The sequence below is a fragment of the Physcomitrium patens genome, chromosome 18, assembly GCF_059467195.1.
Source record: "Physcomitrium patens ecotype Gransden chromosome 18, ASM5946719v1, whole genome shotgun sequence".
In the NCBI taxonomy this organism is placed as follows: domain Eukaryota; kingdom Viridiplantae; phylum Streptophyta; class Bryopsida; order Funariales; family Funariaceae; genus Physcomitrium; species Physcomitrium patens.
In genome coordinates this window covers 15,597,463-15,612,339 of record NC_143427.1, presented here as the reverse complement: position 1 = coordinate 15,612,339, position 14,877 = coordinate 15,597,463, and the positions used below count along the sequence as shown (strand labels likewise).

General features: G+C 28.8%; 1 protein-coding gene across 2 annotated transcripts; it reads left to right on the top strand.

Moving 5' to 3' along the window:
• The first annotated feature begins 1,139 nt into the window (after positions 1-1,139).
• On the top strand, positions 1,140-3,982 carry LOC112295618 (protein WHAT'S THIS FACTOR 1 homolog, chloroplastic). Of its 2 annotated transcripts, none has more exons than XM_024547435.3 (2): positions 1,140-2,841; positions 3,202-3,982. In XM_024547435.3, exon 1 carries the CDS (start codon positions 1,387-1,389, stop codon positions 2,830-2,832), a length of 1,446 nt encoding a protein of 481 aa, XP_024403203.1. In that variant the 5' UTR covers positions 1,140-1,386; the 3' UTR covers positions 2,833-2,841; positions 3,202-3,982. The 2 variants fall into 2 exon arrangements, with proteins under 2 accessions (XP_024403203.1, XP_024403204.1); XM_024547436.3 differs by having other exon boundaries at positions 3,165-3,982.
• The last annotated feature ends 10,895 nt before the right edge of the window (positions 3,983-14,877 follow it).

Below are 14,877 nucleotides of genomic sequence, written 5' to 3'. Positions count from 1 at the left end.
AAAGAGACAATAATAAGGATATGGTTTGCTTTCCCTCTTTAAAGATTCATTACGATGAATTGGTGAGGTACAAGGCAATGAAATTAGCATTTGAGGCATCAAAAAAATATCCCTATATTAGGAGACATTTAGAATAAATATTTTTGTAGGAACTGTTCATTTGATTTAAAATTTTGGATAGGTTCAAATTTTTAGTTTGCTTGTTGAGCTTGGTGACCCAGAGATGATAAGAGTATCTAAGAGATGGTCGTCTAAGCGAAGTTACAATATTTTAAAAAATATATGATATTCGTGAAATAAATTAGTAAAGGAAGTTGAACATCTTGATTCCATTGTCATTTGAGTTTAATTCTAACCCCTCATATGCATTGCGACTTTTCTTTACTATGCACACAATACATTCTGATACATGTACTAGTTTTGAAATTAAACCACAAATAATGAAAGAAAGCTTTTGAGTTGACTCAATTCCACGAATAATATTATGTATAATGGTATACATCCTCATAGTTTAGTTTAAAGGTAGTTATGTACAAATATTATAATTAAATAGGACTATTTTTATTTTTTTTATCCTTGAAATCACAAGCTAACAACAATAAAACAAACCGTTAATAATTATTAAAAATAATAATTTAATATTTTTTATAATAACTAACTATAGTTTATTTACATATATACATAAATATACAAACATATTTAATTTTTCTATTATGCCATGTTGGTCATACATGCAACCAATTAAACATTATGGCCAATATGATTAGTAAGTGTTGACGTAATTATTTTGATAAGAAATTAGGCCTTGTAATTTACCTGCACTTGTTCATATAATACACTTTCATTGAAAAATAATTTTCAACAAGAATAAGTTGGTATTATTTTTATGATCAGAAGTTAAATCTATTTTATAGTTTTTACGTTTTACCAAGTAAAATAAAATAAAAAATATTATTATTATCATTAATTCATGGGATGAGATAATCAATACACATGCATACATGTTCCCCTGTTCAGTCTAGAATCTACTCACCAGCCGACGGACAGGATGAACCCCGAGCCTCATCCAGGAAAATCATCAAAGGGTTTCATCCTAGAAGCATTCATCCAAAGGTTTATCCATGATAGAATCGCTGGCCCCGGACTGGAGATGTCCAGAGCTTGCTTCCCAGTCTCTCTCTCAGCCTCGACAATTCCACTCTCCCCTCCTCAATTGCGTGCCTCGGATTGCTGTCTGCTGCTGGGAAAATTGAGTGCAGCCGAGTTGTGGAGTTGCACTTCCTCAATTCTTCTCCTATTCGTATTTTTCTTGCGTTTTTTTCTTGGTAGGAGTGATGTTTTTGAGGTTGTAGCGAGAAGAGGTTAGGTGCAGCATATAGGACGGCGATGGCGATGGCGTTGCGAGCGTCTATGGCTGTTGGAGGGAGATTTTCCAGTGATCGTTCTCTTTCCTCGAATTTTGTGTCTGCTCCTGGAGCAGCAGCGGAGTCTGTCGCGCTAGGACGGCAATTATTTTTGGGATGTACGCAGAGTCTAAGGTGTTTCGTTCCTCCCAATTGCCGTTCCGTGCCGAATGGCAAACGTCTATTGACTACGGCGGTTATAAAGAGACAAAAGGATTACAAGCTAGACGCTGTGATTCAGGGCGAGAAGAAGTTGAAGCGCGTGCAGAAGATTAAGGATATTCTTGTGAAGCAACCTGGACAGGTTATGTCGTTGCGAGATTTAGGAAAGTTTAGGAGACAATTAGGGTTAGACGGGAAGAAGAAGGTTATTGCATTGCTGAGAAAATTTCCAGCGGTGTTTGAAGTTTACGAGGAAGGGTGCACTGCGAAGTATTTTAGGTTTACACCTGTAGCTAAGAAGCAGTATCGTGAGGAAGCGAGGTTGAAGAAGGAGGTGGAGGATGTTGCAGTGACCAGATTGAGAAAATTGTTGATGATGTCGGTTGATAAAAGTATTGCGATTCAAAAGATTAAACATATCAGGCGAGACCTAGGATTGCCTGATGATTTTGATAAATCTGATTTCCTTAGTAGACATAGTCAGTATTTCAAGGTCGGGACATGTGCTCTTGGTCCTCTTTTGATCCTTGAGGAGTGGGATCCAGCGCTGGCAGTCACAGCTCTAGAGAAAGCTGCCCAGGAAAAGGTGAGAGCTCGACAAGAACTAGAGGAGGAGCTGGCAAGGAGTTTAGGAGAGGAAATAGAAGAGGAGGAGTCTTTGCTTGCACGAACTCCAAGGTTTCAATCCAAAAAAACCCTGAACCTGCCTAAGGGTCAACAAGTGAAGAAGGCGGACAGGTTAAGGCTTCTCAAATTTCAGGAGCTGCCTTCGATTTCTCCGTATGCTGATAAAACTGACTTGGATCGCGCGTCGCCTGTGGCTGAGAAGGCTGCTGTGTTGGTTGTACACGAGCTTTTGAGTTTGACGTCGGAGAAGAAGATATTGGTGGATCATCTTACTCATTTTAGAAGTGACTTCAAGTTCTCTCAGAGAATACGGAGCATGCTCATCAGGCATCCTGAGTATTTCTATGTATCTCTGAAAGGCACTCGTGACAGCGTATTCCTCCGTGAAGCATATCAGGACTCGGAGTTGAAAGAGAAAGATGTTTTGGTTTTGCTGAAAGAACGCCTTCTGGAGCTGGTTAAGAATGAGAAGCTGGACGAAGTGAGTGACGGTGACGAAGACGACGATGACGAAGTAGGCGATGACAACTGGGACGATGACGACGATGACGACGACGATAATCTCGTGGGTGTAGCAGGAATGGCCTCTGTGCAACCGCAGAAATGGCAGGTGCCAACTGCTCCAAAGGAGCGTTGGTGAGCTTTTTCGGTGAGTTTAGCATTAAGTTTTAGTTTACACGTCTTCTAGTCTATTGTTTAATTTTCTCGCCAGGCGAGTGAGAATATGAGTTAATGTTATTCCTCGAGGCCTGAATATTCCTTCGGAGTTGTTCCTATCATGTAGCAAATTGGATACTGCCAGACACGCCAGGAACTTGGAAGAGCTCTTGCAATCCGTTCTGTAATTATAATCCAAGATAAAAGTACAAAATTAGAATTTTTCTTCAGAATAAACCAAACAAGGAACCACCCCTACGCGGGTCTGAATTTGAATCTGGTACCTGGATAATTGCTCTGTCGGGGGTTCCGCAGGATGCAGCCCTCTCTAACGTAGGCGCAAATGTTCCAGATGATGGGGTCCGACAAACTTCGTTCTCCTCAGAAGCGTACGCATCTCCAGCTTGTGATGTGCTTGAACTCCTCACCCAACGATCCTCCACTTAGTTGAGACCTTCGCTAGGGTGTGATTTAAATGAAGCAAAGGTAATTCCCAACTCTAGACAATTTCCAGCATTGAGAGATTCAAAGAGCAAGCTAAAGAACTCTGCATTCATTTCGGGCACTATACCCATGGAACACATCGGATCCAACTTCTCGAAGTGAACCCACATGCTAAGATCTCACCCTTTTCCTGAGTATCTGTCACCCGAGTGTGAGCATCGATGATCCAGCGACAACTAAGTCCTGGAAGTGTGAGCACCAGGTCCACATTCAACAAAGTTTTTTCGAACATCACACAAGCAATGTTCCTTTTGTATTCCAAATTTTTTGATTCCGAAAAGAGTTCATAGTCAACAGCTGCAATCAAATTTTTCGCAGGTATGGCTGGAATCAGAGAAATGCTTTCTCTGGTTAAACTCCAGGAAGTATTCATGAAGTGGATTGATTCTCGACCACCATGCATGGTCATGCTTTCTCTCAGTGTAGCTTCACACCCAATGCGACTCACATGCAACTAATGAAATTGTCTAAGGAAGTGGATACTGTACTACCACTCATCTTTTACTTTCTCTTTTGTCCATGCACAGAAGGTTTCTATAAGTAAGCTCATGTCACGTTGTGGGAAGCACCACAATCATAAATATGAAAAATAAAATGAATTCATCCAGTTTTATTCTGGTATTTTACCGAATTCCTTCACCCTTTTATGATTGAAGATTTTGCAGGACAAAAGAACTATCTTGGAAATATAAAATTGTTACTTCATTTCTAATTAAAAGTAGATGGTTGAAATTTGATACAACATTGTAGTTTAAGAACATAGATACAACAAACTTGGAAATCCATAAATTATAGTCTATATATAATTAATAAAAAAAATTCTTGAATATAAGGTTACATGTTGAGACTATATTTATGAAAATGTTACTTAAATAAACTCATTTGAAAAAAAAATTACTTTGCTAAAAATGAGTTGCATTACAGTCAAGATATTACTTGAAAGTTTATTACAAGTTGTAATATAACATTATTAATGGAGGAAAATAAACATGAGGATATTTATAAACATATTAGATCATATCATGATCCGAAATATCATATGTTGAAATCTGAATAAAACTAATTATTAATTTAATATCAACATTGTTCAAAATATATTATTCATGATAGTTGAAAATAAATTCAGAATAGATAAATAAAGAGCCTAAAATGAATTATAATATATTTTTTTAAATTGCATCTATTTTCAATACACATATGTATGAAATAAAAATTATTGAAAATCACTCAAAAAATAAGACCAAAAATTAAAAATTCACTTAGAAGAATAAACAATCTGTCAGAAATGACACTGTGTGATTTCTAGATAAGTGCAACTGCTACATATCAATATATCAAAGAGTAAATTTTAAAAAAATATTATCATGGTATAATACTAAATAATAAGATATGAATTTTTATATGAATTTTTAGATGATATATATATATATATATATATAGATAAGATTTCCTGATATATGATTATAGTTCTATGCTGAAACATTACATAGATAATATACATTTTTATTTATTTTTAGTTATGTTCTACACATTATTGAACTTAATTTTGCTTTCATTGTTAAATTAGACAAAAAAATAAAAAAGAAAACTCTCCAAGTAAGAATGTGCTATTTCATTCAATTATGACACACAACTTAATTTTTTAAAATACATAATATTAGTTTTTAAAATTAAAAATCAACAATGTCTATTAAAAAAAATTAAATAAATCTCATGAATAAGAAAAGATAGTCCAAATCTTGTAGAATTACTACACATGTGAATCTTATCCATCCTTTCAATAATCATTAATAAATAAATAAAAATCTCTCATATAAAACACATCAAGTGGGACAAATACACAAGATAAATAAGAGTAAACAAGAACCTTCTCTCATTGGCTGCATGCTTCATTGTTTTCATCAAAAGTGAAGCAAAAGTTTAGAGATTTACAAGGCCCTAACAACACATATGATTCACTTCTACTTCAAAAAAGGATCTTTGTACTTGAGATCATTTGATGTTGTTGTGGAGTTTATGCCCACTTTCAAAACTAAATAGGTTGAATATATCATATATAAATAAATGAAACATGATATTAAAAGCTTGAAATTTAAGTTGTGCCTTCTGGATTTTTAGACTAGGTTATTAATAGAAAATTGCCTTGAGAGGTGTGTTTAAAGATCATTATCTATGACACTCATGGTTGAAAGAAGTTGTTGTGTTTGCAATGATGCAAGTTGTTTGTTTGGAGTGTGTGAGACTTGAGTTTATTGACCAGTTTATTTCATAGCTTAATAGGAGCGTCTATTTTAGGGGGTAATAGAAGTTGATATGAACCTGTGGATAGGATTCCACTACAAGTTGGTCACGCAACAGATGAGGTAGTAATAAAATGAGAGGCAGAAGAGTTGGGCGATGTGATGAAGACTTTAGAGAACTGGACATTGGATTCTAAACAAGGAATAAACATTATTGATGTATTATGAAATCCATGAAAAATGACAAAATGAAATCCATGCAAGTCAAACCTATAGATTGGGTAGTGAGGCTATCATAGTTTCTTAAAAGAAGTCAAGAATATCTGATATATAATGCAGTTTAGATGCAATTGACTTGAAGAAAGTCTTGAGATGAGCATAACATTAAGCATGTCTCTATTTTTTGTCTCATGCAGATATGACTTTTAGCATTAAGTACTTGCAATTTTGTAATTTGTCTTTTTTTTCTCAACATTTATCTTCAACATGTTTTTGTAAGTAAGTTGTTTAAGTATGCTTTATCATACTTGCATATATAAAGAATAGATTGCACTGTACTATGGTGCTCAAGGAATATGACTGTCACAATTTGCTAGAGACATTATTTTGCTGTTGTAAATAGCAAAAGCAATCAGCAAATGTATTTAAAAAGCATTCAAGCAATTGCCACAAATGCAATTATTGACAAATAGATTTGCAATTATAAAAATTGACACATATTGAAAAATAAAAATTAAATTAATACAATTATTTTGTTAATAGTATTTTAATTCTATAATGTTAGCAGTGTTAAAAAATGGCTACATAATACAAGTATGATTATTTTTACTCTTTACAATATCATTAAGCTTAAAAATGGTTTAAGCTCAAAAATGGTTTTAAAAAATGGTTTTGTAACAATTGGCTTTTTAATCACAAAAATTCAAAAGTGACCTTACGATGATCAAACAATTTTTAGGAGGATTGATTTTTTATTTAGCAGCCAAAGAAAGTAATGGAAATATTGCATTGACAAAAAATCATCCTCTAGAAATAAGATACTTGCTTCAATCAATGTATCCAGCGCTTCTTCAAAAAGACTTGCTATTTTAGCAAATGGAATATTTACTATGCAAAATGTAGTGATAGAGATTGTAATTTTTTTATGTGGCTCTTCTACCACATGTAAGTCATTTGTTGTGCTCCGCTCTATACATAAGGGATCTCATGATAGTATTTCTCTTCACATTAGACTTCTTTTTAGTCTAAGAAAATTTAGAGCTAAATTAAATTACATTAGGTTTTTTACAAAATGTATAATTTTTTAGCTTGCTTTAAGCACCAAACTTTATAGGTTCAATCTATTGTATTTTTATCCAATGCATAGATAAATCCATGATTTGAGATTAGTTTGAGGTTAATTTGAGGTTGATCTATTTTATTTAATTGTTAAACTAAGTAGTATTTAAATACAAATTTATGAACATTACAAATATTAGAAATATTTAGAAATAATTTGTAAAAAATATGCAATATTGATTATAAATATTAAATGTCTTAGTTAATGGATCATGCAAATAAAATTCAATAGACTTTATTTTTGATTTATTTGATTCTAAATTAAGATAAATATAATATATATATATATATATATATATATATTATTCTTAGGAATTTTAAGAAAAAAAACCAATTAATCACAATGAGATCTTTTAAGCTTTGTATTGCAAGTATATTTAGTCATGTAACTTTTGTATATTTTTTGTGACAATTGCATAGATTTAACTAATTTTTTATATAAAGTACATCAAGGGAGGATAAACTAATAAGATAAACCAAAGAAGATGAATTTGATCTCTAATTGGGTGCATTTCTTATTTTTTTTATTAAAAGTGAAGCAAAAATGAAGCAAAAGTAAAGCAAAAGTTGAAATATGCAACAATTAAGAGGGCCTTAACAACTCATATGATTCACTTCTACTTCAAAAAAATAAATTATATGAACTTTTGACTCAATAATCAATTTTTTCATCAAAAGTTTTTTCTATATTTGAGATCATTTGATGTTATTGTAGTGTTTGTGCCTACTTCTAAAATTGAATAGGTTGAATGTTTAGCAAACAAAGAAAAAAAAGCCTTTGTATTATGCTTCCTTAAGAAATTTATCAAAAGACTTATAATTGCCATTCTCAATTTTGAATCTATGAGCACATCATTGGAAGCACTCATGATCTCTCATTGGATGGAATAAGAGTATTTGCTTGACACCTTATCACATCTTTATCAAATTTTTATACACTAAATTTGCTATTTTATTAAAGAAGAAATCATCTATTTTCTTTTAAATGAATTTTTCTCTTAAGAATTTTCCATCTTTGTATGATTTGTCAAAAAAATCCAGATATCATTTTTTTCCAAGAAAGACCTTCTAGAGTGTGTACTAATCAAGATGGTGTAATTAAGTGTGCAAAGAACCTCAATTAATACATATCAAGGTACTAAATTCAAGATTTGTGCTACCTCTGCTTAATACTAAGTATGTGCCAACGACACAAGTTTTTAATAATAAAAGTTTTCATAGAAAATAAAATTGAATAATATAACAAGGCACTCTCAATTATAATTCTTTTTTATTAGTTCTGTATTTTGGCTATTATTTAAGGTATTGACATTTTGTGATCAAAATTGATATAGTTTATAAGAAGAAAATTTTAAAATTAGTGTTGTCTCAAGTCATCAAACTTTGTTGGCTAATAGTTTGTTGCTGTGCTTTTCATACTCACATAGTCATATTTGCAAGGATTGACAATTTTTTACTTAGAGAATTAACAAAAAAATTACAAAAAATAAAAATATTTTTATTTATATTTTTAGATTTGTAGATTTGTTGTAGGTTGGATGCTTGTAATGTGTTGATATTATTCATAACTATCTCATTATTTATCTTGCTAATTTATTTGTATCGTACTTTTCTTTTTCTTTAATTTTTTGAAGACAATATAAGAGTATCCTGTAATAAAGACTATTCTTACCATGTAGTTTTTGAATACATTTGAGGTCTTTTAAATATTAATTTAAAACATATATTACAAGGAATTGAAGCTTTATACTTTAAAGATTACAATTGCATTTATATTTTGTGTTATAATATTAGATTACCATATAAAACCATAGGACTAATATCCTATTGTTGCTCTTCTGAAGCTTGAGACTACATAATCATTCCAAAAGTTAACATATTGTTAAAAATGAAGAACCTGTACATCATATAGATTGATTCCACCGTTAGTTATAGTATCTTTTCAAGGAACTTATGATAGTACAATGTATAAGTATTAGAGAATTTTGATGAGCCTAAGTTAATACAAATAAGTAGATCCTAGACTTCCACAAAAAAATAATAGAAGAACAACATGTCTCTTAAATAACATATAGTAAATCAATAAAATATAAACAATATGTATGGACTTTCAATTTGAGGAGTAGTATAAATACTTGCTTAGTAATAACAATAACTTTGGCAATAGCATTGTGAAGGTGCTAAGTTCTAGTACTTTTATTGATACATTCTATTTGTTGGATTTTTGAATGGATATTTATAGAAGTTGAGTGAAAAAAATTAAGGTAGTTTATTTATATTCATTTTTTATAGAAAAGACTAAAAATATATTAATTATATTATTTTAAGAACCTTAGTAATTTTTATAACATCTATTAAGAATTTCTTTATTATTGGCTTATGTAAAATTTGATATCATATACATGTAGGTATTATACTTTGTATTGCATTATAGCATATGCATTAGTAGTTACTATGTTTATTGATGTTATTTTTCAACTTACAAGTCAAAGATGATTTGGTCACTACCATCAATGGTGTTTTTACAAAAGATAAAACAATCATTTTTTTTTTTTTTTTTTTTTTTTTTTTATCCATTTCTTTAGATGTTTTTTGTGATTATGTAAATATCTTTTCAAAGCATTCTGTGCAGCCTTTAGATCATATATATTAGTATTAGAATGTATATGAACTAAGAAGAATTATATGATAAGTCAAATAGTGAGAATGTACGTGATAAAACTAAGGGTGTATGTAAGCCAATACAAGTTGCGCCTCATTTTTTTTTTTTTTTTTTTTTTTTTTTAAAGAAGGAAATAATCAACAAATTATAAGAGACAATATCCACAGGGTTTTTTTTGCAAGTTCACAATTCTATAATTAAAAGGTCATAAAAATAATGAAGAGCATCTTAAAAAAACCTTCCCAAATTTAAACATCTATTGTAATGCCTTTTAAAACAACACCAATAGCAACTATAACAAAATGAATACTATAAGCATTGTTGAGGACCAAGAATAAGAGGAATGGACCAAATTGAAAAGAATGACACAAAAGAAAATAGAACTAGAGCCACATGTGCTTATCCATCTAATAAATGTTTAGATTTTTTTTCCAATAAAAGCTTTTAAAATAATTTTAATGCTAGGAAGTCTGGATAAACATGGATCATTTCAATGCCTAATAGATCCATGACTTCTAATATACAATCATTTTTAATACAAACAACCATCTTTTTCTAATATTGATGTTAACAAGGCCTTAGTAATACATATAACAATGAAACAAAGTTTTTATTGAAAAACTTATTGGACCCATGTTGTACATATCAAATCCATGTTGAGCTTATGAAGTCTTATGTGATGTAGAATTAATGCAATCCAAGCAAAAATTTTATAGTATATTTGAATTCCTTAAGTACTCTTTAAGTGCGTTTCTACTATAATTTTGCTACTTCAATATGAGGCTTTACTAATTGTGGTTACAAAAATTTGGTTTTTAAGTTTTTTTTGTCTATATATATATATATATATATATATATATATATATTAATAATGAACTATTTTACTTTAATTAAGAATAATATCTTCTTCAATTGCAATAGCAAGAGTGAAACAAAATAAAACACAACTTGATGAATACAAATTTAAAGTATGAAAATTCATTATATCTTTATTATGAATATTCTTAAAATAATTATAATTTTTTTTTATCAATATGATTTAAGAATATGATTTTATTGGAATTTTAAAAATATTTTCAACCACCACAACAAGTATTATAAAAAAACTTGATTATAAGAATTTCATTTCTAGCTTTTATATGTATATTTTTATATTCATCTTCATATGCATAAATATATACATAGATCTTTTGTGTATATGTGAAGTAATAAATAATTTTTAATAAGTAAAATAATAAATATTTATTATTATTATTATTATTATTATTATTATTTTATAAAATATAATTTTTTGAAAAAATTGAGCTTTTTGTCATAGCAATTTATTGTAAAAAGCTGTTCAAACATGACTTATAGGAATATATAGATATATGATCTTTATTTTTTTTATTATTATAATATATTATTAAAGTATTTTATTATTATAATTTAATTAATTAACTTATATTTATTTATTTTTATTTTATAGATACTACGTAATCTTGCTCAAATACTTGAGTAATGTAATTATATCAAAATTTTAGCAGATTGCAATTTTTATGCCTAAATAAGTTTGTTTTTTTTTATTTTTTGTAATAAGATCACTCCATTTGTTTGATTGAACCTATACATTGTGAGTGGTCTAGCTTTAACAATGATTAGAATTAATTGGAGAATAGCTGCTTAATAATAATGTAAAGAAGGTGAAAGAACATAAAAAAAAGATAAAACAACTTATTGCTAAGGACTTGCCCAAAAAATATCAAAAAAATCACAAGAGAGCTAAAAAAAAAGGTGAAACAACTTATTGCTAAAGAATTGTCTAACAAATATCAAAGAAATCACAAGAGAGCTCAAAGCGAGGGTGTAACCATTATAGATGATAATATTAATTGTAATTAAAAAGCAGATAGTTAATAATATAGGAGAGATGGTAAGAAAGATGAGAATGAGAAAGATGATATTAATCATCAAAATTTTAGAAGAATAGAGCTATAATAAAAGAAAAATTCTGAAGAACTTTGATAGACAAATGCTAAAGCTATGCATAATTTAGGCAAGATGAATGTTTTGTATCAACAAATAGAGGGACATGCTACTATCATTAATGAAAATGATAGCAATAGTAAAGAAACTTCTTAATCTTTGAATCTTTGAAAAAATATATAGCAAAGATAAAGGACATAAGAAGAAGCAATCTTACATGCACAATGAAAAGAAGAAGTTAGAAAACATGATACAATAAGAAAAATTGGTGAATAAGTGGAATAACTTTCTTATGTACATTACAATGAAAGAAAAAAAATTGAAAGGTCTCTCTAATGTTGAAAATATGGATGTTCAATGCCCATATTGCAAGGCATTCTATTGGATGGATGAGAAAATCATGTCATCAATAAAATTAAATCTATAATTTAGTAGCTGTTGTCTTTATAGAAAGGTTGAACTTATGTTTCTTGAAGATCTCTCATTATTAATTAGATAACTACTTAATAGACAAGATGAAGAAAGCAAGGAGTTTCAAAAGACTATTTGATGATATAATGTTATACACACATTTATATCTCTTGGTACAAAAGTTAATAATACTATCTTGCAAAGATATGGCATATATAGCTTTTGTATATTTAGAGAGCTTTAGCATCAAATAGATATTCTTTTATCAAAATAAGGTATAAATGTAAGTTATATGAAATATTACATTTATGATCTTGATATTGCATATGAAGTAAGAATGACACATAGTAACAATTTATTAGCTTAGACAATGTGGTTATTTCAAGAATATTTAAAAAAAGATCCCATATTTTTTTACTTTATCAATAAGCTCATGAAATATTATTCAAAGTAAGAGAAAGAAGAGAGAGCTATGATGATATATACATATATCTTTATTTTAGTAAAGATGCTAATAGAAGATGTTATAATCTTCTAACTTCTGAGGAGGTTGTAGTTATTATGACATTTAATAGAACAAAGGCAAAAAAAAAATGAAAGATATAATTATTTAATGAAAAGAATTATATTACAATAAATTCATAAAGAATATCCTAAATACTTATTATTCTATTATGTTAATTTTTTTTGATGTGGAGAACTTGGATAGCATGACCAAATGAGACATAAAGATATGAATGCCAATGAAGATGGAAGTGAAAATACATGGATTATACATATTATTCAAATAGTATTTTATTCATATTGAATTTTTTTCTAAAAATAATAAGTACTTGACTATCTTATGACGTAAAAAGTTGCTATAAGAATTTATTGTGGATGCTTCAGCAGCAATAGAGCAAAATTGATTGAGATACTTTAGTATGAATCAAGATTGATTATATGAAGATTTATATCAAAGACTAGCAAATATTTTTGGAAATGTGCAAAAACAAGAAATTGACATGCAAAATGTAGGATAGAAGATAATTTTTTTAGTATTTCTTATTAGAAGTATAAAAACCTATTTGAGATTTTTCTAGATTTTATGGCCATTATTCAATACTTTCAACATCTAGATATATTTGGTATAATGATTCCAAATTTGCAATGGCCAAAACTCTGAGATACACTTCTTCTAGGACAAAGACTTGAAGATTGCTATCAAGTGGTAGCAAGAATATTTTAATTCAAGCATTGTGCATAAATTGAAGATATTTATAAACATCACATTTTAGGACATATACTTGCAAGAATACATACTATTGAGTTTCAAAAGCAAGGACTTTTGCATATGTACTTCTTATTCTTTTTTGAACCAAATAATAAAATAAAATATTTAGCCAATATTGATAAGATTGTTTGTGTGAAGTTTCTTATTTGAGAAAAAAAATCCATTGTTATTTGAGACAATTAGCATTTATATAGTTTATAGTCTATGTAGACCTCATAATATATAATTTCCATGCATGAAGAATAGAATATGCTAATAGACATATCCAAAAGAATATCAAAAAATAACATCAATGGATGGTGATGGCTATCTTCAATATTATAGAAAGAATGATGGAAGAACTTTCAATATTGGCAATCATGTTATAAACAATTAAGATGTTGTTCTATAAAATCTTACTCTTATTAAAAAGTATAATTGCCATATGAACATTGAGATTTGTGCTTTGATTTTTGTTCTAAAATATATTTTTTAATATTACTATAAAAAATATAATTAATAAAAAAATGCAAATAAAAAATAAAAATGATGAAATCAAGCAACATATTGATGCATAATATATTGGAGTTTCAAAGAGAATATGACATTTGTTTAGAATGAAAATTCTTAAAGAAGTTCTAAATGTGGTTTGATTGACATTGAATCTTCTTGAAATGCATCAAGTAACTTTTTATCCAAATAATGATACAACAAAAGTCTTAGTCCATAGAAAGTAGAAAAAAACAACTTTTATAGTATTTTTTGAAATGTGTGAATCTATGGAGATTTCTTAGTAATATTAGTATCAAAAGTTTCTATATCATTTTATATGGAATAAGACCTTGAAGAAGTAGACAGTAAGATAATATAGATTTATAATTATAAGGCTATATTTTATTGATTCTACTACATAAAAAAGATCTAGAGTAACATTAAAGTGTGCAAATTGGCAAAAAATATACATTTGGAAGTTGTGTCTAATAAAAATTTATTATTTGCTAAAGAACTCTTGAAGGTATGCATTACATATGATTGTTACTTTTGAGAGTTTTCTTTTTTTTATGATACAATATTTTTGTGTAATATATCTAAAAATGATTTCTATTTGTAGGTTAAAAAATAGATCAATAATTATAGATCCATTAAAAAGTATAGTGATTCTTTTAGAATGTATAAAAATAGGTCCAACATCAAATGATTTAATTTAAGCTCTCTACTAAAGATTGGATGAAGATGGGACACTTGTAGATGAATATTTCACTAATAAGTCTATTTTATTTATACAAAAATATAATATTGATAATCTAAATAAGCATGTAACAAAAAGATTTTTTGAATTTTTATAAGTTTATTTAAGCATAAATATGGCAATTATGAAAGATAATGCTAATAAAAAGATAATTATTATCTAATTGAATATTTGAATAACTTTAGTCTATTTGGATTGTAAACATTGAGCTTGGAGCTAAAGGTTGGATATCCTATCATGTTGTTGTAAAATATTGCTCTATGCCAAAGACTTTGCAATAGATTGTATGTAATCATTACAGAACTCATTGATTGAGTTATAAAAACAAAACTTTTATCTGGAGACTACAAGGGACAATTGACTTTTCTCCCAAGGATTACATTATATTCATTCTTTGCATAGATTCC